Source organism: Uloborus diversus, chromosome 1 (assembly GCF_026930045.1).
Source record: "Uloborus diversus isolate 005 chromosome 1, Udiv.v.3.1, whole genome shotgun sequence".
NCBI classification, from domain to species: Eukaryota; Metazoa; Arthropoda; class Arachnida; order Araneae; family Uloboridae; genus Uloborus; species Uloborus diversus.
In genome coordinates, this window is record NC_072731.1 from 189,583,019 (window position 1) to 189,610,479 (window position 27,461).

General features: G+C 33.0%; 1 protein-coding gene across 1 annotated transcript; it reads left to right on the top strand.

Annotated features, from left to right (window-relative positions):
* The first annotated feature begins 3,665 nt into the window (after positions 1-3,665).
* On the top strand, positions 3,666-17,125 carry LOC129217825 (cuticle protein-like). The gene is made up of 2 exons (XM_054852169.1): positions 3,666-4,083; positions 16,351-17,125. The coding sequence occupies exons 1-2, from the start codon at positions 3,679-3,681 to the stop codon at positions 16,807-16,809; spliced, it is 864 nt and encodes a 287-aa protein (XP_054708144.1). The 5' UTR covers positions 3,666-3,678; the 3' UTR covers positions 16,810-17,125.
* Positions 17,126-27,461: the final 10,336 nt, after the last annotated feature.

The window sequence follows — 27,461 nt, forward strand, 5'->3', positions numbered from 1 at the left end:
TAACTCGTAAAGCATAAAACTTTTAATAATAAATGTGAATACCCGTTTTGTAGTGCATTAAATGTTGAACAATTTAAGCTCAAATGGCGCTCTGTTTGACTGATAGCTTAGGAGCTAACGTACTTTAAACATTGGCCATTTATTGCGAAAATTGAAAAAAATATGCTTCGATCACATTTCAGGTCAAATGTTGACATAAAGTCCTTCTCTACAAGGAAAAAACTGGATATGCTGTTACAGTAAACTTAATTGACTTTCATTTAAGCCAAAAACAAAGTCTGTATATTCATCAGTTCTTTTACAATTTCAAAGCAAACAAATAATCGTAATATTCGATTTTTTAAAAAGTGAGACAAAACACTTCTCAAGAAAATATGGAATGTCCTATTCTAAAAAGGGAGTAAAGAATGATATAATAAGACTCTAAAGTGTGTTTTTGAGTTGTGTGTGTTTGCAAGACACGGCAGCTGTAAAAAAAAGCCAATAGTTGACTGCTTTATGCAGGTAACACAAACATTCCTTCTCCTACGTATCTATACCTTTCACATTGAGTAATTTTCGGCCGTATGTCGTTTTTCGATTGAAAGTTGCCTTACGAGTCTTATTCCGGATAGAAAATATTTTTGAACAGAAACTTACAAAACAAAATACTTCCTATTAGAATAAGGAAGATCTGAACAAAAGAAAGAAAACAGAATGATTTCAAGAGGGTGAAACTGTATTTACATGTAAGTTTTATCATCAAAACATATTTCGAAAATTAACTACACTTAATGGGTTGGTTTCTAAAGTTTCTTCAATGGGTATGATCGTACTCATGAACTGAATAAAATAAGGTAGTGATAAGCCGATTTTTTTCATTTTATTATTACTTTTTTTCCGTTTTTGTCGATTAGAAGTGAAAGGATGTTGTGGGGAGTGTTTTCAAATGGCAGATTGCGCAAAGCTGAGCAGCTAAAACCAGATCTTTTAATATTGTGATTGGTTACGAACTAATCTCAAAATTTATGTTGATTTCCGACCAACTCCAATGTGAGGCAAGCTTATCCTCTGCCAGCCATTTGTTTATTTGGTGGTACTTGCATACGAATGGAATGAAGCTTCTCTTTTGGTTAAAGACTAACAAAGACGGTTCACATTTGCATTACATGCTACTTTGACGAGCAGGTGGAACTGAATAACGTCGCAGGGTATCTGTGGATGCCTCATTTCCATACAGAGCAACCATCTCCATCTCTGCAGCTTCGGCTATGGCTTCATGGCTCAATTCAGGAAGGAAAGCTATGGTAGGCGGGTCAACCCAACACCGGTTCGTTTGAAAAACACCGCACAGTTTTGTTTTTCATAGCCAGACTTGTGAATGTGTGGCATCACATCCACTAACTGCGTAAAGAAAGAGTACGAATCCAAGAGCTATTCCATTTTTCCTGAACTGAAAAATAAAATAAAAAGCTGAATACAAATGAACTGGACCTAGGCACTTTTCTGGAAGGAAATATTTTGAATGTGAGAGACAAAAACAGAAAAAGAAGAACAAGTTGATCCACATCTTCTCTATCAACGATCACGCTCTGTTGAAATTTTCTTTCTTCGATGGCGGTTCAGATAAAGTTTCAATCTGTTTCTCTTGTTTTTTTTTTTTTTTTTTTTCAATGCCCTCAAGTTCAAACGTGCGGAGCAACTCGTTATTGAGGTTCGCTCATTACACGCTTTGGAAAACCGTTTCTTTTGGGGCACTCTGATGTTGAGAAGTCAACAAATATAACCATATTGCTCTAGCACACAAGCGTTCTGAAGTATTCAAAGACAGTACAAATGTCCCAGAGCCATTCCAATTATCCAAAAAAGTTTAACTTGAACAAAATTTTGGAAAAAGCACACAGTTAAATCGTGGAATATTTTACAACTACAGGATCAGTTCCTTCAGATTCTCTATTAATTTTATTAGAAACTGCTCATTACACAAATTTGTAGTCATTCCATAATATTGCACCCAAAATGTACAGGGAGGCTCTCAGGGCCGGACTGGACCATTAAAACAGCCTGGGCGATTACACAAAATCGTCCCTAAGCTCAGGTGTAAAACTACTACCCCTACTTCGCCCGGTAATTTTTCGAAGTTGAAACTGTAGAAGAAAAAGCGTGCAGATTATCTTCGATTATATTGGGAGGGGAAGGGTCGGGGATCTCTATTGAAAAATTTCGATATTGTAGTACTAAAAACGCAGTTTCAGACAATCTTTGGGGGAGAAGAGATTTGGAGACCCTCCTCCGGAAATGTTTCGAAATTGAATTCTTAAAGAATCTCAAAATTGAATACAGGAGTTTTCTAAGTCTCGGAAATTTCTCGAAATTTTCGTTTTAAAAGGGCAGTTTTAGACTATCTTTGGTACAGTTGTGAGAGGAGAGGCTTGGGGGCCCGATAATTTTTCGAACCTGAAATTTCAGAAACACAGATGTAATTATACTGAAGTAGAAGATATTTTGAGATATTTGCATAATTTTAATGAATTTAAAAAAGAAACTGCAAAAGAAGAAAGGAAACTAACGCGGTCAAATGTTACCAAGTTCATCATAAATTTCCATCAACAAGGATTTGAAAAGCAAGCACCAAATTTTCCTGAACAAGAGCAAATTGTTGAAAATGATATTCAAGTGGAAAAAGAATTGTCTCTGCAGGAAAAGTTATAGCTAGCCATAAATTAAAAAGTTTCCACAAGCAATACTATCATAATATCGAAAACTGATATTTCCAAAACCATCAGAAGATACATTCAATTAAGTTTTTAGATGCTACTTATTGCGCATTGCTAACTTTACCACCAACCAGTGTCGACTCCGAACGTGCATTTTCAGCTGCTGGAACTTTATGCATAAAAATACGCTCCAGACTAAATGACAGCTCCATAGACGCTCTTTGCTGCTTGAGATATCATTTTAAAAATAAGCTGTAAAGAAAGTTTTTTCTTCTTCAATGGATACTTTTATTACAGGCATCACAACACAATTTTTTTTTTCTACGATTAACTTTTCTTCATGATTCTGTACGTTTTGTTCTTTCATATTATTGAAATACTTTAATTGTTCATTTCTATTTTTTTCAGTGCTTTATTATGCAAATGTCATAAAGTACTCGTATCGTTGGTTTGCGTTAATTATTAAGATTTGACAAACATATTTTAATTGTCATTTTATATTTGTTCATAATATTATTGTTCGTATTCTTGTATTTCTCGCAATGTTTCTATAAAAATTATTAAACACGGCAGTGAAACAAGTATGCTTTTATTCACTTAAAAAAATCAAATTCCGGTATTGCGTTTTTAAAATACCGAATACTGGTATTGTATTTTTGTCCGGTATTGCAATCCCTAGTTTGAAGCATCAGAATGCGTGTGACTAGAAAATGCATTACCTTAAATTATGGGGATGTATGAAGTATGTTTCAAACGCGTCAAAAGAACAATTTGAATAACAGTTAAGGTTGGCGTAAAAGAAATTCAGAACGAAACTTCATTAGAAACAGTTGGAACGTGAAGAATAAGAAAATTAAGTTGACACACCCAAATATGAATTAATGTAGTAACAAGAATTCTTGAATAAGGTCACAGACAAGTATAAAAGCATCATCTCTTAAATCCTTATACCACACTCACATTTCAGATCCAAAAAGCTGCAATGGCATTCTTATCTGTGTTAATCGCCTTTTCCATGGCAATTATCGCTCTTTCTGCTGCTGAACCAGTGTTAGTCTCACCCTTCCTCAGCAATCAGGTCTTGTTGGAATCACCAAAACCTTATGAATTCGGCTATGATTTTGGAGACGGATTGGGGATGACTCAACAAAGACAAGAGTCAGCCGATGGTTCTGGTAGTGTGCAAGGCAGCTACAGCTACTTGGACCCTCTAGGAGTTGTCCGAAAGGTTGAATATAAAGCTGACGCTGACGGATTCAAAGCTACCATCCACAGCAACGAACCTGGTTTGAGTAGCCACAATGCTGCAGATGCTGCCTATCTCGTCCAACCACCACCACCTGCTGCTTTACTGCCTAAAGTAGCTGTATTAGCACCAATTGTTCCAGCTCTAAAATAACTTCATGCGTTCCATGTTCCCATGGAAAAGAAGATTACGCCGATGAAAACCATTAATTTGTAAAACGTGAATTCAATTGTTCACACAACCACTATAAAAGATCAATATGTTAAAGTAGTCCAGCTAAACTGTTTTGTTTAGGGATCTTTTGTGAAGATCTAAACGCATGCCGATCCTTAACTATTGATAAAGCCGTTTAAATATTAGGAAAACTCTGAATCCGCTAAGAGAATAAGGTATAATATTACCTAATATAATTTATCAAAACACACTAAAGTATTAATACTGAAATATTTCTTTTAATACACAAAAAGTTATGTATAAATGTGACATAACACGAAAAATTAACAATAAAATTTTGAACGAGTTTTTGGATTAGATTTATTTGTTTATATTTCAACTTTGAAAACTATTTTTCTGCGTTCAAGTGAAACTGGTGTTTCTTTTGCTCTTAGATATTTCCAAATTGAAAGAAAATCGTGAATCTTGTAAAATCACTTACTGGTTTTTGTAAGAGCCGCATAGAAGTTCGATCTTACCTGAGCAAATATGTCCTGAAATTTCTAAATGGAATCGAAATCGATAATTTCCTATCATGTGAAATTGATTTTTGACAACAGGTAAATGAATGTTTAAGAGGGAGAACACTTGTTTTCACCGAGCACAAAATTATTATTTATTAAAAGGCGAAACTAAACACAATTTTTATACAGTTCGGATCAAATGCAAATTGCAGCAAAATTTCAATAACATATTATAATTTAATCATAACAGAAAAATTGAATGTGCTAAAATAATAACATATTGCGAAACATTATCCATAATGACTAAGTGTTACAATATGCAATAAACAGCTTCTCAGAATTTTGATCCCAATTTAGCATGAATATATACATCATAAATCATGGAAATCTATGAAACTTATTTCGTTTTAATGGCACATGTTCCGAAATATTCCTGATTCTGCATAAATTGATTACCTATTCATATTTCATAATAAACAGCACTTCTACCACTGCAGTCAAGTTACTATATGTTTAATTAAGTTTATTGATTTTATGAGATTTAGCATTGGAATTCAAGAAGTAATCGAATGCATTCCTTTTGAATTAACATAAATATTAGTACAATTATAACTGTAAACACAATCACAAAATAGAAGAAAAAAATGAATTTTTCGAGCATCAAGATCTTTTGTTAACATCATGAACATATTTTATTATTATTGCTATTCTCACTGAACAGCAAAAATGAATAGCTTTTACATTTTCCACGATAGCTGAATTCAGATTGATTTATTTCTTGTCAATGCTTTAGAAATAGGAGGGAAAGGTTTCAAATATTAATTATTATTTTAATGTACAGTACCATATAAATTACAGAAAATTTTAAACGGATTTCAATTAAAAATCATAAGTGAAGTGCTGTTTGTGTGTGTGACTCTGTATGAATAAATTTGAAACAGAAATGAGCCAAGATTAAACATTAAGAAATAATATGTTAATTTTTCATTTCAAAAGATTAAGAATAATATGGACATTTTTCCCTTCATCTAATTATTGTAGGGTTATCACTCTTACGACACAGTGCAGTTGATGTTTGATAGTTGTTTACATCAAAATTTTCGACACAATGTACATAATAAACACTTCTTGCATCAGAAAAATTTTAATGATTGCACCCTTGAAATTCAAAGAAAACCAGCCCATTCGGTTTCAATGTGAAATAAATTATGGTAACAGAACTGCAAAGTTTTTTGAAGATGAAAAATATATTTATTCATTCAGGTATCATTCTTAAAAACATTTTTACGGCCATAAGCATGTAGGTTTGGGTTTTGGGACTAGCAGATACTTTGCTACTCTGGTTACTAGCTTACTCTCCTTTTAGTGATTTAAAAGTGTTGAGGGGGAGGAGTCAATTGCCACCTGGCTTTTCAAAATGAATGTTTTTAGATATCAGTGCGCGCAGTTTTTGGCTGTTTTTAGAAAAAAAAATTGCATTGAGTACACGCCCTTTGCAACAAATTTTTGGAAAAATTCGTAACAACCCCTTCCATTGCTTCTATTGATGAACTCAAATATTTCACTGATATAACTTCTACTTTTCTTCTCCACATTTATTTACAAATAGTGGTACCCGCACGGCGTTGCCCGTAGTTGAAAATTAAAAGGTCATTCGGTTCGCCTGTATATTTACAAATAATGGATGACGAATTTCTCGCCAATTGGCTATGTTCATTCGCTCTCCCTTTCCACGTCATGATAATGTCGTAATTCACCTGTCCATCTTATGATAATTTTGCTTCGGAAAGTGTTCTTAAAACTGAAATAGAAAAAGAAAAAATAGAATTTTCGAAAAATCGCTTCGAGGTGCACACCCCCGTGCTACAAACTAACTTTGTGCCAAATTTCATGAAAATCGTCCGAACGGTCTGTGCGCTATGCGCGTCACAGACATCCTACAGACATCCAGACAGAGAGACTTTGAGCTTTATTATAAGATTATCCAGCCTTTTCTTCCTTCAAGATGCTGCAATGTGAGTTGCACAAATTTGAACTAACTTTTAGAAATTAAAAAGTTAATTAAAAATATCTTTTATTCGTCATGTATTTATTATTTTTTTCATTAGCCCTTGCTAAGGGCGGTAACTTACTGCTTAATATGCAAGCATTGCCTTTAATTTAAGAATTGAATCGCAACATTGCGGCAAACTCTCGCTGGTGAGATAAATTTAATTTATCTACCACTTTTGTTAGCACTCTCAATGAGATAATATCTACCTCCATTTCGGTTACCCACTATTCCAGACTGATAAGTCCACAATAATGACAAAACTGCAGTCTCTGGATGTGACAACCCGGCTGTCTATATATTACATGCAACAGAGTATGCTTTAAGTTTGAAAAATTATCTCTAAACTATGAAATTATAGGGAGTTTTCATTATTGTTTGCATCGTTTATACGCCACAGTGTACCAGTTGTGTAATTAACCTTTGCTATTTTTCTATTAAACTTAGATTTTTTATATAAATATAATTAGTTTTTTTTTTTTTTTTTTAATTTTTTTAGATGCGTTAATTCTGCTTTCGGGGGTGCTATTAGTTGAACAATATTTTCCAAATATTAAGGATACTTATTTTAAGGACCGCAAGAAAAATGCGCTACGAGAGCGTGAAATTCTTTTTCATGATAGATTTTAGAAACTCAAAAGGGACAGAAGCATTAAGGTCTATAGTTGTGATAAAAATGCTGACTGTCCATGCTCAAATCAATTTTCGCGTAGTATTTTTTTCAAAAGATCAATTTGCTAAATGATTAATGTAACGTACAAAGAAGCCTTCCGACTTTCCTGCACGACCCTGCGTCAAAAACAGTGTTGGTCGTTAAATTGACACGCCGAAGCCTTGCAGACATTTAAGCATTTATCGTTTGTGAATTCTCCTGCAATGTAAAAATAACTTCAACTTCTACTAGGTATTTCCACTGTACATAACCATAGACTAATAATAAGACAGGGTGGCGACAGATCAGGGAAATCAGGGAGATCAGGGAAAAGTCAGGGAACTTTATTAATCAGGGAAAAGTCAGGGAAATATCAGGGAATTTCGAAAAAATAACAAAAAATCAGGGAAAATTGATTTTATGAAGAAATTTTTTTTTGCTTTACAAAACTAAGTATTTTAATTCCCTACGCATTTTTCGCCAATTATCTGTTCAAAAAAAAAAAAAAAAAGTAAAATTAATGAAGTGCGATTATACATTGCCGCATATTTTTGCATCTTACTTATTAATTACAGGTTGAATTTCCTAAGATTGCTTCTGTGTCTGTTAGATTGTTTATTTTACCTAGCTTGAAATTTCCTTTCAGGCTTTCAATGAGACGTAAAATAAACAAACATACAGGCTAAGAGGAAGCCTTCATTAATGCCTTAGCTCCTTTGCCTTTATTCCATTGTCTCAAAGTGATTAGCGTACTGCAATCATGATTTCAAGAAGAAATCTGGTTTTTGAACTAATACTGATGAAAGCTTAAAAGTTATTACTTCTTCGCGTTTTTAATTTAATTGCTAAAATTGAACTTTCAATTAAAAAAAACTTTTTGCCGTTATACTATTTGCTGTAGCCGCAGATTATAGAGGCTTTCTTTTCTTCAGACTTAAATGATTCTTTTATTTTATAACCAAGTTGTATTCTCCTTTTATATATTTTGAAATTAACTAATTGCTTTTTTTTCTTGCATTTCAAAGTTATTTTTGACAAAAGCAATCTAAGATTTTTTTCGTTACATACTGAAATCATTTGAAATAGAGTTAACTTGTGTACTTAAGTAAATATCTTTATTTTTTTTAATTGTTAAAATGCTGTATTCATTTATTAAAACCCATGTTCTTGATTAGAGAAAAGCTCCCTATGAATAGATGTCAAAAGGTTTCGTCTGTTTTGCATAAATACGTCAATTAGTTATATAAGAATAACTACATTACTTCTATTCTTTCACTATTACTTGTTATTCTTGCAACAATCATTATACTGTTTGAAAATTTAGTTCAAAATAATTTCAATTACTTTTCAGTTCTACCATAAATACACATATGTCTTTAAGAGTGAATTTAATTGTTTCTTAAAATTCTTATGCTAATAATTATTTTGGAAGTAAAGTTTTTTTTTTTTTTTTAAATTTTCTATTATTTTTCCATGTAGAAAAAATTAATATACTGTTTTGTATTTTTTTTCCCCAAAAAAATTGACTTGATATGTTTTTTTTTACCATTTCGTTAAAAAAGTAGCATCTTTTTAAAATATATCTCTAGTTCAACAACTTTAAACAACTTAAAATGTTTAAAATACTGCAATTTATAGAAACATACTATAGATTTCAAGTAGAGCAAAGAAAGAAACCATTATCATTGGTAACGTAAATCAGGGAAATTTGGTGAACTTAAGCAGGGAAATCAGGGAAAAGTCAGGGAACCTATTTTCACAGTTCCTGTCGCCACCCTGTAAGAGTAGACCGAACTATGGCAACCCTTTTGCTGCTCATAAACCAAACCATGTGACCGGTGGATATCCTAGCAACAGCGGGCGTTAATCGTAGCAGACGATCAACGCCAGCGCGAAATAAAATAAATAGAATTTATGGAACACGGAAGAATGATCTTTTATGGAGTCCGATTTGTAAATTTGTTATTCTAAGTTGTAAATATTTTGTTAATATAGTGAGTTTTTCGTTTAGATAGTATTGTGCATTTTCTTTAGTCAGTTTCAATAACTCTCTAAGCAATAAAAGATGCAAGCGACCAAGAAGAATCAGCAAAAGGTAAGATTTTTACCTACAGTTTCAATTTAAGATACCGATTAGTACATTTTTGCGTTAACGCAAAACGTTTACGCCATTTCGTTCACGCCAACGCTGACAGCTCCAAATGAAATAAAAGTTACCGAAAACTGATCAAAAACTATTACTAATGTCAAAATAATGCATAACTAAAAGAAAAACAGTTGAATCTCTGCACCTGGAAGTTTTTTTTAATGAAAACACATTGTCGTAAAATACATGTCGAGTGCCAAACTGTAGATAATGCTGCCATCTAGCAACCATGCTGGCAAAGTCTTCGCCAATCTCTTCCACTAGTCACATGATACATCTATGAACCAATTTTCTTCATCAGCAAGAATGAGAAAGCTCGGTCTACTCTTATTATTAGTCTATGTACATAACAAATAAATTATTGTATTAACGAAAATGCTTTCCCACAAATTTCGGCTTCAACTTCCATTTTACTCATCTCCGACTGAATGTTGAGTGTTTTTTTTTTTTTTTTTTTCAAGCCAATCGCACGCGTATATATGTCTAAGAACGTATGGACGCCCGAAATATCCATTTTGACGATCGCCAAGTTAATTACCATGAGTTTTCTTTTAACGTCTGTATATACGTATGTATGTGTGTACGTACGTATCTCGCATAACTGTTACAGAAAGTTAAAATTTGGCAAGTAGACCCTCAGTGGGTAGTGGGGTCTAGTTGTGCATCTCCAATTTTGGTTGCATTCGGATGTACCAAAAGGGATTTTTTACACCTTTTTTGGGAAAGTCATTGCTAATTTCAATGCCAACTCAAGTAATGTTATAATTTGGCAAACACTTGGCGACATCTCGCTAAGCTTTTGATCGCCAAGTTGGAGGCAAATTTGGCGGATTTTTTTTTTTTTCTTTTTTTCGAATTAGGTTTCAATTTGACGCTATTGGCGATACAGTCGAAATTGCGAATAATTAACTTCAAGGGGCCACGGTATTTGCTCGTTATAACCGAGTGCTCGTAAAAAACGAGTTCGTGCGAAAAATTCTAAAAACGCATACACTTTTGCTTTTTTCTTTTCATTCATTATTTTTGAACGCAGTAGCAAAGAATTTGGTTGTTTTGCTTCGCTGTCTTAGTGGCCATTCATTAACTACGTAAGGGTTCCGAGGGGGAGAGGGTTGGAAAAATCTCTACATTCTCTTACTGGGGGGGGGGAGGGGTATCGAACTCATTCTTACGTAATATTTCCATGTTGATATTTCATATTAGAAATCGCGCGGTCAGGTGGTTTAGCAGCGATCATGTTTCATTTGCGTCTGGAAAGAAAAAATGTTTTAGGATGAGTTGTTTTTTTTTTTTTAACCAAGAATGAATAACGTAAAATATTAAAAAGAATCGCACTATGTATGGCATGTTTTATTTTTAATTAGTATCGCATCATATACTAAATAATAACGAAAAAACATTGTCTAGATTCCAACTTTTTAGTAAATATTTCTTTACCCAAAATGGTTTAATTTAATAATAGTGAATTTAATAACGATTCCAGTGATTTAAGATTCGTTATTTTATTATTTGAAAAAAACGAAATAGAATCTTACATAAGAACAGGGGGGAGGGGGTTTGAAAAAAATCTTACGTACCCTTACATGGGGGGAGGGGAGCCAAAAATTGCCCAAATCATCTTACGTAATTAATGAATGGCTCATTATCACCTCTTACGTTACTTAATTCGAGAAATACTCGTGGCCCGAAAAACATTGTCATTTGCACCCTCGGCTTGAAATTCTCCTCTTCCTTCTCTATTCCTCAAATGAAAACAAAAATACATCATCACTTGTTCTCCGAATAAAAACAAACTTTCGGTTTACTTTAGATTGTTAAAGGAATTTTTGCAAGAAAGTTTAAACTAAGCGGAAAGTTAATGGAAAATTTTTGAGCCTCAAAATATTGCGCTTTAAACCAGATTTACTCGTTAAAAGCGAATTTTGCTCCCATAGAAGTAATATTGTAACAATCAAACCGTCCTGATCCGCCAAATCCGGGTTCTTGTTAAATCGGGAATCGTTATAAGCGAATTTGACTGTATTAGGGAGTTATCCATTGAACCTCGTTAAAATTGTCAATACTGGGAAAACCAATCTCTAAAACGCTTTTTTGCAACGGTTCGCGAAAAACTGGAAGAGGGGGAGGGGATTTAAAATGTTTCTTTGATTTTTTTTAGTTATTCAAAAAACATGCTTCATTTAATAGATTTAAAAGGAAGTAGTGTGGTGTCCACATCAGATTTTTAATTTAGCAAAAATAGCAATAATATAGTGGAGATTAGGTGCTGATACTAAAGTGTTATTTCGTATTGTCAATAAATTCTTACATACGTATATTTAATTATGCTGCTTAGTATTTTAATGTTTTAACAGAAAGTAAACAAATCCTTTTGGTGAATTGTTAAGATATCGGGATCCCTTGTAATCAAAAAGAATCTGCTTGAAGCCCATTTGAGGCAGTGAACCAATCTAGGCATTTTTCTTCTAAAAACACATCTTTAAAATAGGGAGAGTCGAGGCCTAAAAAAATCTTTAAACGCTTTCAAAAAGAAAAAAAAATGAAAGCTCATCCTCACATACATAATAGCCGATGATCGAGTAACCCGCGTGTTTCAACAATGAAACTCGCGCCACGGCACGATAATTTGATAATGTGTTTTGGTAATGTTTAGCATGGAGGAAACTAAACTTTCCCGTTTAAAAAAATTATTATTGAGTGTTTCAACACTCAAATTTATGATTGAAAGCTAGATTATAAGAAATTCTCCACGTGACTTGCGCCGCACTTTTCTTCGTTTGTGGTATCATTTTCTTGGAATAATTGAAAACTATAGGAATACTGAAACTGTCCTTTCTGACCGAGAAAAGTTATTTTATCCTTTTGAGTGCATTATGAAAAGTGCTTAGTATTTTTTCAAAAATTCTGTTATTGCATTTTTGACTATGCCACAAGCCTCAAACAATATGGAAATAATCTATTTTAGCGTATCACTTGTTTGTGAACCGCCAGATTCTTTTCGGATAGTTGAGAAGAAAAAAAGATTAATCGATCACAAATAATGCACTAACTGTCTCAATTTGCAATTTTAGTTTATTGTAATTTGTTGGAATAATATCGGTGAAGCTAGAACCACTGCTAATTCCTCAACTTTTAAAGCATGCAGGTCATTAATCTCTGAAACAATTATGATGATTGATGTAAATCCTTTCCTCAAACATGTTGTGAAGCAACCAAAACGGTAGTCTGTAAAAAAAACCTAGCTTATGATGAAACAAATACACCGTTAGGTAGCCCAAACATACCTTAGTTCCGTTTTATACGAGTCTAGTGCTTCGAGTGATTGTCATTTACCGTTACTCGATCCTCGACGTGGTTAGCTGAAGAGACCTACCACATCTCTTTTCGTATATGGAAAACTTAAAGCTTTCCGCTAAAAGATATTAAATTGTGTGAGAAAAGTAACGTTTCGTACACAAATGTATAAGAAAAAGGAATGAAAACCAGGCCCTGGGGGGGGGGAGAGGAGGAGCACGTCCCTAAGGGGCCCAACGGCTCAAGAATTTGAAGAAAAAAAATGAAAATGACTAACACTAAGACTTATTAACGTTGTAAATATGTACTGCTGGTCTCTGGAGCTGGTCTCCACATATTTTTTGTAAGGGGGGGAGGGGGGCAACATTTATAGATCCGGGCCTCATGAACACTTTCAAGTTCTATATTTTAAAGCTTGAATATGTTAAATATGTACTTAAAGTACCAATAAATAACTTTATTAACTACATAAAGATGATTTTAGGGTTTTCTAACTGGATCTAGTCAGATATTATTCAAGTATCAAAAAAGTAGCAGGGATATGTATGTTATCTCCATTAAGCGCCAAGTCTCCCTTTTTGGGACCATACCATATATCGTAACCTAAAGTATTTTCAATGTGGTTCATGCAGTGGTGTTAAATGGATCAAAATAAATGAATCATATTAAGATTGATATCCATTTTTTAAAAATAGAAGGATATATACCAACTGAATGTACATTTACTTTGAAGATTATCACTTCAATTCAGGTTACTAAATGTTAGCAGTGCATAGGAAAGAAAACCAATATTGGCTTGTGTCAAATCAAACATTTTTGTTGCAAAAACTTCTTCTCTGGCTTAAGGGAAGCATGCACATGAAGTCATTAGAATTTGACTTAAAATATATTTTAAATTTTGGTTGTCAAAAGCTTTGTCTAGTTGAAAGATGTTACTTTCAGTGGGTAGAAGTAAATTTGTGTCTCTTTTTGGGTTTTTGGAGGAATGATGGATGCTATTTAGTGGTGCGTCAGTTTTGCTAGTCAGTTTGGCACATGTACTCATAGTCCCTAATGTGTTGTGCAATGTGTAACCAGTTTGATTTCTGATACTTTTGCAGCAACAATATTATATCGGTTCTACAATTGATTCGAATCCTCCAGAATCTACTGTTACATTTTTAAAAGAAAAAAAAAAATATGTTTGGTCATCACAATCACATATTGCGACTGTAGAGCATTGTCCCATTTTTTATGGTCCCTTTGAATCATCGGGTTAATGTTCCTTTTTATGTGACTATAAGTCGTAAAATCAAAACTGCATACCGTCTGATGAAACAGCAATAATCTCGATATTTTTTTCCATGCAACATTCTAAATTTTTATTTCCCTAAAATACATTTTCAACATCAAGATGTATGATTTAACATTAATTTATGTAAAATTGCCTACTTTAAATTAACATTAATTGTGTTTCTTATGATGATGGAATTTGTATGTAATCTGAAAGTGAAAATTAAAGTGGCTTTCCAGTTCTATTGTGCCAATTACGAGATCACAAGGTGTCATACACTGAGTTATCAGGTGCTAATTACTGGTGATTTTGGTAACTTTTTATACATATATTTTTATAAAAATATCTTTTCAAATATTTTTGCTTTGAGTGAACTAAATAGATGCACAGATGTGCATTCTTTGATAAAAAATATTTACAAATAAATATTTCTGTTAAAAGAAATGAAAACAGAGGTAAGTTTAAGGGCAAACTCTTTAGGTGCCATTTACTGGGGTTGTTACCCTACAATCGTCTGCGCATATCTTTATGTAGAAACATCAAGTACTCCGAATTTCTCCGTCAAAAACTGAATACATAAAGTAAATCTTTACAGTGAAAATACAAAAAAATAATATTAAAAACTAGCTGCGTCGCCCGGCTTTGCACGGTCCAGCTCGAAAATAAAAGTTATTTCTAATGACGCGAGTTCAACACTCAGGCTTGAACCAAAAAAAAGTCAGTGAAATTTTGCGGCAGATTGCGGAAAACCTCCAAAAAATAAACCTTTTAAACCCCCTGATTACAGGAAAAGCCTCAAAACAAAAACAAGAATTTTACCTGTTCATATTCGAGAAAAAAAAGTGGCAACAGATCTTTTATCTCAATGATTTTCTTCACCCTATACATTTTAATAAAAGCGTTGTTGCGGAAAGTTGAGATGAAGCTCTGAATAATAATTTGAATGGAGGAAAGCCTTCGAAAAAAAAGGGATTTTATGTCGAAATCCAAGCTTCATAATTAATAGTTTTTAATTTATATCTCCACTAATTATTACCGGAGGAATATGTTAAATAGCAAAACATGAAGACGGGTAGATTACTAATCTATCGATACCTGGTTCGATGGTCAGTTCACTGTTGTTCGGGAGAAGAAGCTTGAACATACATAGATACATAGATACGCTCAGTTTTTATTATATAAGAGATAATTATTTCACAGTAAAAACCATGGCTGCGGAGTCCGAGTGAGAGTAAATTAGATTTGGGGATGAAAGAGTCAGATTCGAGAGCCGAAAGTTTTTAATTCAAGCCCCAAAATTCTCGGAGTCGAAGTCGGGAATAGGTCGTCGAGAGGTATTTTCAACAAAATTTGTTTGAAGTAAATCCGATTTTAAGTTCGGAATCTATATTGACTTCCAGTTTCCCTGTAGCCGCGCCAATGTTTAGAGATTTGAACTGTTCAAAATTGAACGGAAAGTTGTTCAAATCAAAATGATATTTTGATACAATGTTCTTCATCAAAAGCTTTTTCCTACAAAGTTTATTTGAAGCCACTTCACCTCTAAGTTCAGGATTTATTTTTGCCTTGAATTTCCCCGTAGGCGGGAGCTAAACTAAAAAAACTGTAAACTAAAAAAACTTTTTAAAACTGTTCAAAATTGAATGAAAAATTGTTTAAACCAAGAAGGGAAATATGGGAATGAGATGTCCTCGCCGAGATCTTTCGAACAAAAAAAAATTCTTCGAATCGGACTATTCACTCAAATTTATTCGGGGGGACAGACAGACAGACCGACAGAAATTTTCCCCCATCTCACTACCCTACTTTCCAATTTCGATAGGGGAGAGTCTTGTACCTTGGGACATTTGTACCTTGAGACACTGCTAATTCCTTTTATTTACTCCAGATCAATGGGATATTCTTAGTTAATAAATTGGGAAATGTTTTAACGTTCTCCAATATATTAAAAATAGGAGTTCAATATTTTATTGAAATTCTTACTAAGTGAACTTTCCTTTAAAAAAAACATTCTACCAGTAAAAAATGTTATTCATATGGATGGAATGCGTCACTAGAATGTGCATGATGTATTTAAATGAAATCTTGGAAGGGAAGCGTTCCACTCATGAAGTTCTATTCTTCACTGATAAGGCAGACAAATGCATAACAGACTAAATGAAAGACTTCGAGCATATCAACCTTCACGCAGAAATGCGTGAAGTTTCTTAGAATGCAAAGTAGTTCTTCGAAAGATTGCGGGCCACGCCTTAAAACAGCCGAAGAGCGAGAAGAATATTTTAATAACAATCAATTCTCACATATATAAAAAGCCAGTGCCAGCCATCCCGTGTCACTGGTTCCCTCAACTCCAGCATCTGCACTGGCAACATGAGTCTTCCATCAGTAGCAATCATCTTCTTCATGGGCTTCGTTGCCCTCGCCTTGGCTGAGCCTGTCCCGTTCCTCAGCAACCAAATCCTGCTGGAATCTCCAAAACCTTACGAGTTTGGTTATGAATTTGGAGATGGATTCGGAATGACCCAACACCGACGAGAATCCTCGGATGGATCAGGACTCGTGCAAGGGAGCTATGGCTACTTGGATCCTCTCAAGGTTTACAGAAGAGTGGAATACAAAGCCGATGCCAATGGATACAGAGCCATCATTCGAAGTAACGAACCAGGTTTGGGCAGCCATAATGCAGCTGATGCCACCTATGTGGTAGAACCACCCCCACCAGCAGCTCTTGCTCCAAAAGTAGCAGTTTTCCCCGTGGTACAAGCTCTCAAATAATGGACCACAGTGTTGACCTTTGAGGAGGATGATTGTTTCGATGAAGGCCTGGACATACACACTCCCAATAAGTGATTTTAACATTAGTTTGAAATTTGAAAAGTAACTAAAATCTTCTAAGCTAACAACAAAATTAAAATTTAAATTGCTGTTAACAACCAACAGATTTAACTATTGAGATTAAAGTGCTGGAACTTTAATGACTCGAGATCTCAAACATGCATTGTTTTTCTTGCTCAAAAAACTTTCGGTTTAGAAAGAAGTGAAGTACAAGAATTTTGTTATTTTTAAGATAATAAAAATTTTTGCAATTACATTTTGTTATGTATTTAGTGTTTATTGCTAGATCAAATACAAATAACATGCAAATTTTATTACCATTATTATCCTTATACAGAACGAAAAAAAAATTTCATGCAAAGAATTTAGCTAGAATATTTTAAAAAATAATATTTTTATACCAGAATTTTTTTGTAAGCAGTAATATTACATTCAATAAAGTAATTATGTAATTAAAAACTTTTTGTTAGAAAAGTGCTTCAAGTTATATTTATTTAGATTCAGATATTACAGAAGAAAAAAAACTCAAAGAATGATTATTTCAGCGCTTTTTCTGAAAGTATTTCAAAGATATCGTGTAAGTTAAGCGAATTGGAATTGATTATGTTAATGCTGATTTTCCTCTTTTTTATTACAAACATTCTTTTTTTTTTCAAACTAATGGCAGAATAATAAAAGTACTAATTTTGCAGTTAGTTTTTCATTCAGGGTTTTTAATCAAGTATGTAACTTCATAATTTTACCTTCTTAAAATAATTCATTCCAATTAGCTATAATCTGGCAATAACAATCATTGCCAAACGAATCTAAATAACTGAATGAAGTTTTTGATTTTCAAATGCAGAGATAAATATTATTTCCATTTTTTTTTATGTATATTCAAAGCTTCGATACCTTTTACGTACCTAAGACAAACATGAGAAATATTTCAAAGGGATATCCCAAAATAAAGAAAAAACTGATGATAACCATTTGTTACCAGTTAACTAGAACTTTCAGCATGATCTCTATGTTTTAATGGTGTGGTTTATTATAGAAAAGTCATCATGAAATATTACATTTAAGCTAAATTAGTTGAAGAATAAAGTGGGAAATGATATAGCGCGATAAAAATGTACTTTAAAGAAAGTAGTATCTAAAGTTCTAGGGTGAATACAGTTAATCAAAATAATTATGTAATGAAAAGTTTGTTATGTATTCATCTTTTTCATATGCAATTTAAAAATAAGTGGAAAAGAATATTATTTAAAATAAACTGCTTTCTCGCCTTTTGAAATTATGAGAAATCCTTTGATAAATGAAAAACTTCATGAGTTTCAGGATATAAGATGTAATTAATAAACGATTGCATGAATAGTACAGGTATTGATTAAAAATTTGTTTGATTATTTCTGGCAAAGATCTTTGTAACTAGGGCTTGATTTCTGACTAAAGAAAAGGTAATGCCCACTAACATTCAGAACTCTATTTTTTTTTAACCGCAAATAGTCTGGGAGCGTGATTATATGTGCCAAATGTAAGAAAATCAGACAAAATTGAAAATTATTGAAGCTGAGCTCCCCTGAACTCCTAAGTAAATTAATCCATGTTTATAGCCACAGAAGAAATCAAGCGTACAGTTTGTAACAACATAGATTTAAAAGGTTCATACTAGTGCAACAGCACAACCGCAATCAAGCTCAGGATTTATCATTAATGACAGACTTTCTTGTAAAATTATAAACAAAATACAGTAAAAGCTCTGCTATAAGAAGTTCTCTTTCTCAAAACCTAGTTTAATCGATGCCAGTTACTTTCAATTTCACTTCTTTAGAAAGTAAACATTATTACTTCAAGATAACGGGGTGTAATCTTACCTTCCTAAACACACATAATTTATCCTACTTTCTTAATTTACCAGTGGGTTTTTGGAGCACTACTAAAAATAATTTTAGTTTTAAAATACAAAAACATTCAAGGACGATCCGATGTAAAAAATAAAAATTGTTTTACTTAGTGATTTGAATTGCGTATTTACGTTTAAATGTAAAGAACCAAAAAAAAAAAAAAAAAAGGTGAACTGCAATAATCTTACTACAATAGAGATTAATGTTTACTGCTGTATCATATCTTATTAAATTTACATTGCTATTTTTTACTTCTACAGCATTTATTGAACAAATTTTTATTTATGGTTACTGTTATATAATTTAAAATCATTACATTTAGTAACTAATTAGCAAAAGTCTGAGTCTTTAAATCTACAGTTAAAAGTGGTCTTTTAGCAGTCATTTTTAAGTGCCCTTTCTTAGCTGGAATTTGCAAGTGACCGAAGGAGGTACGGTATCAATCACTTCAGTAGTCACGCTTCTACTGTGTATGATGTTTACGGCTTTTAAATTAATTAAAAACTACTGTACTGTAGTATATATGTTAGTGGCAAAGTATGAATTGCCGGCATTCTATAGAACACCAAAGTATTGTATGTAATGCCGGATGTTTTTAGGCAAAATGCGAAATATGAGAATTATCATTTTTTCCTTAGGCATTGTATATAATACCTTGGAATTTTTTGAATGAAAAATGCTACTTGAACAAAGTACGAAAAAAATTATGACAATGCTATTACATGTGTTACCGGCTAAGTAGAAACGCCAGCGTTAATGCCTAGGCATTGTAAATAATGCCGGATGCTTTTAGCAATGCATGGAGTTTGATAATTTTTACCTAAATTTTTATTAAACGAATATAAGTAAAATTGCGTATTCTGTCACTTTCAAAGAAATCGCTAGGTGCAAATGGCAAATTCCGAGCCAGAGGAGTGTGTTAAAAGTCCCGTGATGTATCTGGTGATATTCGAAACGGACGGGAAATGTATTTCATAGTTGGTTTCACAATTGGCATTCAGTAGAATGCCTAGGAAATGAGTAAAATATGAATCGTTTTACCCATAACCAGCTAGTTTCAGGCTTTCTGTAGAATGCCGGATCTCAAACTTTGCAGAAAACATATAAATTACATTTTTCTTATTTTAATTTAATGCGGTTCACTTGAAATTTCCAAAGCATGGAAATGAATATTTCAGAATTTAATCTCGATTTGAAAAGTTTTCTTCTTCATCAGAGTCTTAAACTTTGTCACAAAACTGAACATTTTATGTTGCTTTATCGCAGCTAAGAATTTTTCTTAAGTGAGAAATATTTATTCGCTTTCATTTACTAAATGCTGAAATTAATTTCATATTGAAAGACTTCGTTACGTATCAACGAAATGAAAGTCGATTTCCGTTTCATAAAAGTCCGAATTTTTATCTCGAGTCGAAAATTTCATTCAGTATGAAATCTATATCTATTTTCATCACAAAATCATTTACTATTAAAATATGCCTTTACTTTTTAAGTACATCTTTTGAAAGTACATATTAAAGTGTCCAAAGTTCTGCTATGTTGTTCTACAAATCCAAAAAGGAGTAAAACATATACTGGGTTTGCTCTTTATCTGTCTTGAATAGTCTCAGAAAAGTAACAAAAAAAAAAAAAAAACATTATTAAAATGAATTGAAATTATTCATTCATTCATTATGTAATTTTATGTAATTGTGACAGTTTTGAATTTTCAATTTTTTTGAATTTATTGCTGACATAATATACAATTTCCTGCAACATGTTCACATTTTGAGCATTTTTACATATGTTATAAATATTTTTTGAATGTTCATAAATTTTTATACATATTAAAAATAATTAAGCAAAATCAACTATAAATTACTTCTTTTAATTATCTGCTTCCATGTTGTTGGCGATTCACTCTAATAGTATATACAAATAGCTTTATTCACTAGCCCAGTCAGAATTTGCCTTCTGGGGGGGGAGGGGTCCAAAAATTCAGATATGTATTTAAACAACCGCATCAGATTTGTCAACATGCGTTAAAACCAATGGCTACGGGAGAGGATGAATACCCCCTCCCCATCCTCGCTGCGCTACTAGTTTTTGTTTGCTTCAGAGAGAATCAAAACTAACAAGTTCAGTTATTAGCTCAATTCTAGCGAGTCGAAATGCACGGCCTGAAAACGCCCCATAAAAACCTTAGTATAAAAACCCTTTCACGCCTTTTTGAACTACAGCTGCTTTCCGATCCACTCTGTCAACCTACAACAGCCACGCAATGACTTATTCAATTGAGAAAAGAAAAGATGAAATGGCATCCTACTTCTGTCGAGGGAGACCCTTATTTTAAACAGCCGCGGGCCCAAACAGCTGTTTTATGGCGTTCGAAAGTTCCGAAAGTGGGGAATGCGGCAAGTCGGAAAAGGAAACCAGAAGTCTCCTTCTTTTGCTGCGCCCACGGAACAGCTGGGATTGAGAATTGACTGGCTTCGTTTTTGGGTAGCCGTCGATGGCGTAGGGTTGCTCAGTATTGAAATGGCTTCTTGACTTTTCTCGGTTGATAGTTTTCGCTTCGTCGCCAACTAGTAGTTCTCTTCAGTGTATTACAAATTATTTTTGTCGCTTGAGTGATAATGATCGTTTTTAGGGGTGCTCAACCCAGGGGGAGGGTCATGGCGTAGACTCTGCCACTGCATTTTTATGGAAGGTGTTTTTTCAGGAGAATTTTTTCTAGAGATAGAGCAGTCCATCTTGGGGGGGGGGGGGGGTGTTGGAGGGGGCGCCCTCACTCCTAGGGGGGGCACCCCTGGTATTTTAGCGCATGTGATTTTTTATTGTCATACTTTTATGATCTAAATATTTTAAATCTTTAAGTCTAAATCAGATTGGAAAAAAAAAATAGAGAGAAAAAAAGAAAAGAGTTAAGAAAAAAATGAGCGGTTTTATAGGAAGAGACATGATGCTTTTTAAGCTAGGTAAATAAATCGTCTCTGTGATCAATATATCAGTCCCAGTCCAAGTCAATTGAGGCAAAAAGAGAAAAAAATCTTACATTTATAGTCGCATCTTACATTTATAGTCTCGGAAGTTTTCGAATTTAACGTAGGTTTAAAATTCAGAAAACGTAAGTTTCATGCATATTTCTGTGCATCCCAAATTAATTCCGGGCTCAAGATACAGCCCGCCAAAGATGGCAATCCGGGCGCCATTTCTCACTTGCGATTTTCAACGAAAACTTCAAAGTTTTTTTTTATCTCCGGAATGGTGCACAATATTTGTTATGTTTTCTTTTATTTGAAAGACTAGAAAATCGCCCGTCAAGGTATGATGGGTGTAAATTGCTTTCACATTTTTACGAAGCCATTGCCTGTTTGGTGATATTTTGATAAAATTTTAACCCTAGCTTCAGTGGATGAACCCTAAACTCCAGTAGGTAGCGTGCATTGTTGACCATTTTTTCGTTTCTTCATTTCCCCGAAATGACAGTCTTACCAGTAAAACAGTTAAGTTACCGGATCAAGTTCAGCCTTGTCATAATAATACCTGCATGTTAAACATTATCAAAACATATTATCAAAGTATCTGCTGTGACGAGAGTTTCATTGTTGAAACACGCACGTTACTCGATCATTGGTTATTATATATATGAGGATATAGAAATGGATGTTGGTAAATGTGTTTGCTCTCAAAGATCTCTGAAACTGCTAGGCAGATCTGGCTGAAACTTTCACCATTTGTTCGTTGTGGTACTGGGAAGGTTTATAGACCAATTCGAAAAAACTCCGATAAATAGTTCTTTTTTTATTACACTTATTTACAACTATATGTCCTTCGAAAGCGCCGGTTTTTCTGCTGTAGATGATATTTGTTTGGAATTTCTAAGTTGAATAATAAAGGAGTTATAAGCTTTTTAGTTCCGTGTTCGAAGGCTTTTATCAATCTAATTCAGAATTAAGTGTATCATCTCAACTTCCTGCCGATAGTTAGAATTGTTGTATTGTTGAATATTTTTTGCTTTTGTTCTGACTGTCCAAGGCTTTTCTCAAGTCAAATCTTAAAGTAACGTCTTCCGTAAATTGGGAAACAGTAAATGGATTTGGCTGACTATTTTTCATTTTAATGGAAGATTAATGCAATTAAGGATTTTTTTATTTAAAAGTGCTGATTGGATTGTGCTCATTATCCAATGGACCAGCAGGAATCTCGCCAAACTTTTTGCAGAAAGATTTCAATAGCTGAGACATTTGACAATTCTTTCAACAGTCGGTGTTTTTGAAGCCATAGACCACTAATATTATTAATCGGCTTTCACCATGTAACCAAAATATCGCCATTAAAAGAATCGTTGAAGTTTCTGCTAAAATGTTGAATAATATGTCAACTAAATTAGGCAAATCCATGAACAACACAAAAACTTCCATTAATGTGTCTTTGTGCACAAGTTCAAACCATCGCCAAGTTTTACTACTTATTTTGGAAACATTTCGGATGAAAATGTTTAGAATCATATTTATGATCGCCAAAAGTATCTCAGCATTCGGCCACAATATCTTTTTGAGAAAAATTAGTACCAGATAGTTTTACAAAGTAGGGAGGGTGAGTATTATCCATGGTATCCCAAAACGATAACCGCAAATTTGGTAACAATTTAAATCGCACCAAGAACACACAATGATTGAAATTTCCCAAAATAACTAAAGCAAGTATAGGAGATTTACGGGAGGCTATATTTTTTTAAAACAGTTTGTACCTCAATGGCCATTTAGAGACGGTTTTAGACTATGTTCAAAAAAATTCTATGTTTTGACAAATTTTTTAAACAAGTGAAGTTAAATTTCATTTTTTTTTTTTTTTTTGGAAATCTCTCAAATTTTTATGTGCTTAAATGTCGTGCTTTCGTTTCTAAATAAATACTATTTTGTTCTTTGAACTTATTGCTATTTTACTTTTACCGGTATTGAAGAAGCTCGGCTTTTAATCGCATTAAAGCAGTGTGCTTAAAGTTATTAAAGTAAAATTAGAAAACAAATGAATGTAGCGAAGGTTTCTTATAATTATTACTGTTCCAGGCAACGCCGGGTACTTTTGCTAGTAGAAGATAAAAATTAATTTGGAGCTAAACTTGCAGTATTTTTCTTAATTTAATTTTCTATACATGATAGTTTTCTTGTTTGCAATGAAAATTTACAGATTTAGCTTAAGGTTATGATTACGAAATTTTAAAAAATAAATAAACGCAAAAGGTTTTTCTTTTTTTACACTTTTGGTGATTTTAATTGTCTAATTAACTGCTTTTTACGCAAGATGGGGTTGTATTAAAAAAATAGAACAAAAAAAGATATTGGCCTCATGAAAATTTATGTCCTATCCTTCAATAAAATTTGAGTCATAGTTACAATTAAAAACTATTGGAGTTAAACAAGCTTTTTGTGCGAAAAGTATGATGAAAAGTGATAACGCGCCAAAAGTAGAACGAAAAAACTTTACGAGGTCAATTCCCTGCTATTTCATAAAAAAGATTATTCAAATGTCACGAAAAATCAACCACGAAAGTTATAAAGAATACGATTAAAATCAATCAATCACAACTAAAGTAACAAAACTTTAGTTGTAACATAGCACATTTATCGCAAGTGTCGTGATTTCACAACTGTGAAATTTTAAGTCCAACAGAAGAAAGAACTAAGTTCAGGCAGTTAACCGGTTGTATCCTTCCGCCCCGAGTTCGCAAAGTTTGCACTCACCGATTGTGTAATAACTTCCCCGTCTCTTACAAGAGCGAGCAATGAATTGAATTGAGTGTGTTATCTCATCATTCGCCGCGTGTTGTAGTAGTTGTCAAAGTTTATTTGTGATAACGTGTATTCCAACCTTTTGGATTTCTACCTCTGAAGGAAAGCATGTAACTTCTTTGGAAAAGGTATGTAAAATAAACTTTATTTTCAAGAAAAGTGCCTGACTTTCAAAAACATTTTAATTACTATCAACTTATTTTATTCAAAGGGTTCCAAAATTACTTTGAGAGAAACATATATTAGTCAGATTTGGTTTATGAATCAAAACCTTCATTATAATATGTGTTAAAAAATCCTCTTGTTTTACTTGTATATTAATGGCTAACTCGACAAAATGTTTTATTGTTTACATTTTGAACGTAAAGCTGAAATGAGCAGCAAATATATATTTTTGAATTTTTTTTTTTTAAATATTTTCCCTTGCTAAACTTTGAATAATTTACCGCTAATTTAGAGACCTAAACATAGCTCAATTAACGTGATAGCTTAGAGGAGCTCTGCTCTTCTACATCTTTCATATTTAAATGAATTTTAAGCATTTGGCTTAAATCATTACCTAGATATGAAAAAAAAAAAAGTTCTGTACGTCAGTATATCTGTCTTAAAAAACTTGTAGTTGTAAGAATATTTTGAAAATACTTCTCTAGGGTTTATATTACTAAAAACATGCGAGAAGCATACGTTTCTGATACGTTTAATAAAGCTATTTTTAACTTTTATAAATGCACTTTTGTTTATCCGAATTATGCTCTTTAAAAAAAGTAATTGTGTAACACAAAGCATTCGCTCTATCGTTTAATTATATCTTACTTACTTGTTTAGCCTCTGAAGCCGTAAAATCAATGAAAGCAAAGCCGGCAATAGAAGTGATGTCATAGCCGTTTTTGTATATTCTTTCTACGCGCTGTTTTAATTAATTTTTCATTAGTTAAAACAACAGGTTGACATTAAAAAAGGGGGCTGGCTTGAAAGAAAACGGTTTAATACATGTTTTTCTTTATGTACTATATGGATAAAAATATTTTTTAAATGTATACAATTATCTAATTCGAAGGAGTCTAAATATATTTCTAGCTTTCTTTTCTGTAGGACACAAAAAATATCTTTATCAAAAATGAAAATTTTAAAAGTTTAAAACTTCTTTGTATATTTAGTGCTTATTAAATAAATTTTCATATTCATTTATACATTCTGAATATTTTAGGTTTTTGTTTTTCACACTAAGTACGATGTCGCTAAGATTTTACTCTTCATGCACATAAATACCGAAATATAAATCTTTTTCTTCGTTTTCAAATTTGAATAAACTTTTTTCTTCTTAACACCTAACGATATAGTTCGCTTTCCTACAGAATGAATAAATGTAAGTGCTGCGGAAAGTATTTTAAGCGAGCTGATGTGTGTCTCACATGACTTCCTTTTACTCCAATTTAATGTCATTTTCCTATTATTGGTAATTTTAATGTAATTCAATAGTTTACTCTCCAAAAATCACCAATAGTGGTCAAATTGAAACCAGATTTTTAAAAAAAAATCACCAAATTTGTCGTCAAGTTAGAAACACCTTAATGCAACCAAAAGGGGAGGTGCACAACTAAGACCCCACTAGGAGTCTACGTACCAAATTTCAATTTTCTAGTCCATAGCGTTCTTGAGTTATGCGACATACATACGCACATACAGACGTCACGAGAAAATTCGTTGTAACTAACTCGGGAATCGTCAAAATGGATATTTCGCGTGTCTATACGTTCTTAAGCACTTATCCACCAGTGGTCGAGTCGAAAAAAAAACTCAACATTCATTCGGGGGTGAGCAAAATGGAACTTAAGGTCGATTTTTGAGTGAATTTTTTTTTCGTGAATACAATACAGTAAAACCTGTGTAAGTTGACCACGTGCGGTGCAGCACTTTGGCGGTCAACTTAGACAGGTGGTCAACTTATAAAGGGCGGTAATGATTTTTTTTCTTTTTTTTTGTCATTTCTTGCACAATGTATTCATTTTTTGAGTAATTCACCCTTATTCTTTCTGTTCAACTCACTTTCAATGTTTAACATTATTGAAAGTGAAACAATAATTAAAAATACTATTCAAATAATTTTGTTATTTTTTCCTTGTTTTTAACTATATTAGACACTGTAGTTTTAGAAATTCCAATGTGCCGGCTAATTTTCTCTGACTTTCTCCATTTTCAATTAATTTTATTAATTTTAATACAATATTTCATATTTTTTATTAATCTCAAGTTAAACTAACTTTCTTTTTCAAGCCTTTTTTGTACAACTAATAGCACAAAGAGCAATAAGGACGACTCTCCCCGTTCATAAAGGCAAAATTAAAATGTCCTATCTCTTAATCCCTTGCACCAGAAACACGTAACTTTACTCATTAGCAGGCACCAAGACTTATTCACTTTACAAATAGACACTGCTATAGGAAACTAGGGAGGGGCTCTACATATTTTGTTGCAAGGGGGCTCAAAATGTATAGATCCGAGCCTGCTCTTTTTAGCACAATTCCTATGTTGCCACAACATATTGCAACTGAAAGAAAAGACTTTGAACTTTTCTACTGACACCTATTTTCATTGAACAGAGTACAAAAAGCTATCTCAAATAGAACAACAAATGGAAAACAAGTTTGGAGAGTAAAGAGCAGCATGCTGCTGTTTAGTTCGTAAAATGCTAATCTGTCATCAAAGCATTAAAAACATTTTTGGAGAGCTATCAAAAAAAAAATAATAATAATAATAATAATAAATAAATAAATAATACAATAAAATAATTTGCTGAAGAAAGTTTTAAAAAATAAACCAAGTGGTCAACTTACAAAGGGTTTTTTACAATACTCCAAACCAAATTTGGCGTACATTGGTGGTCAAGTTACAGAGGTTTTCCTTCGTTATGAGATATGACTAATTCCGTTCC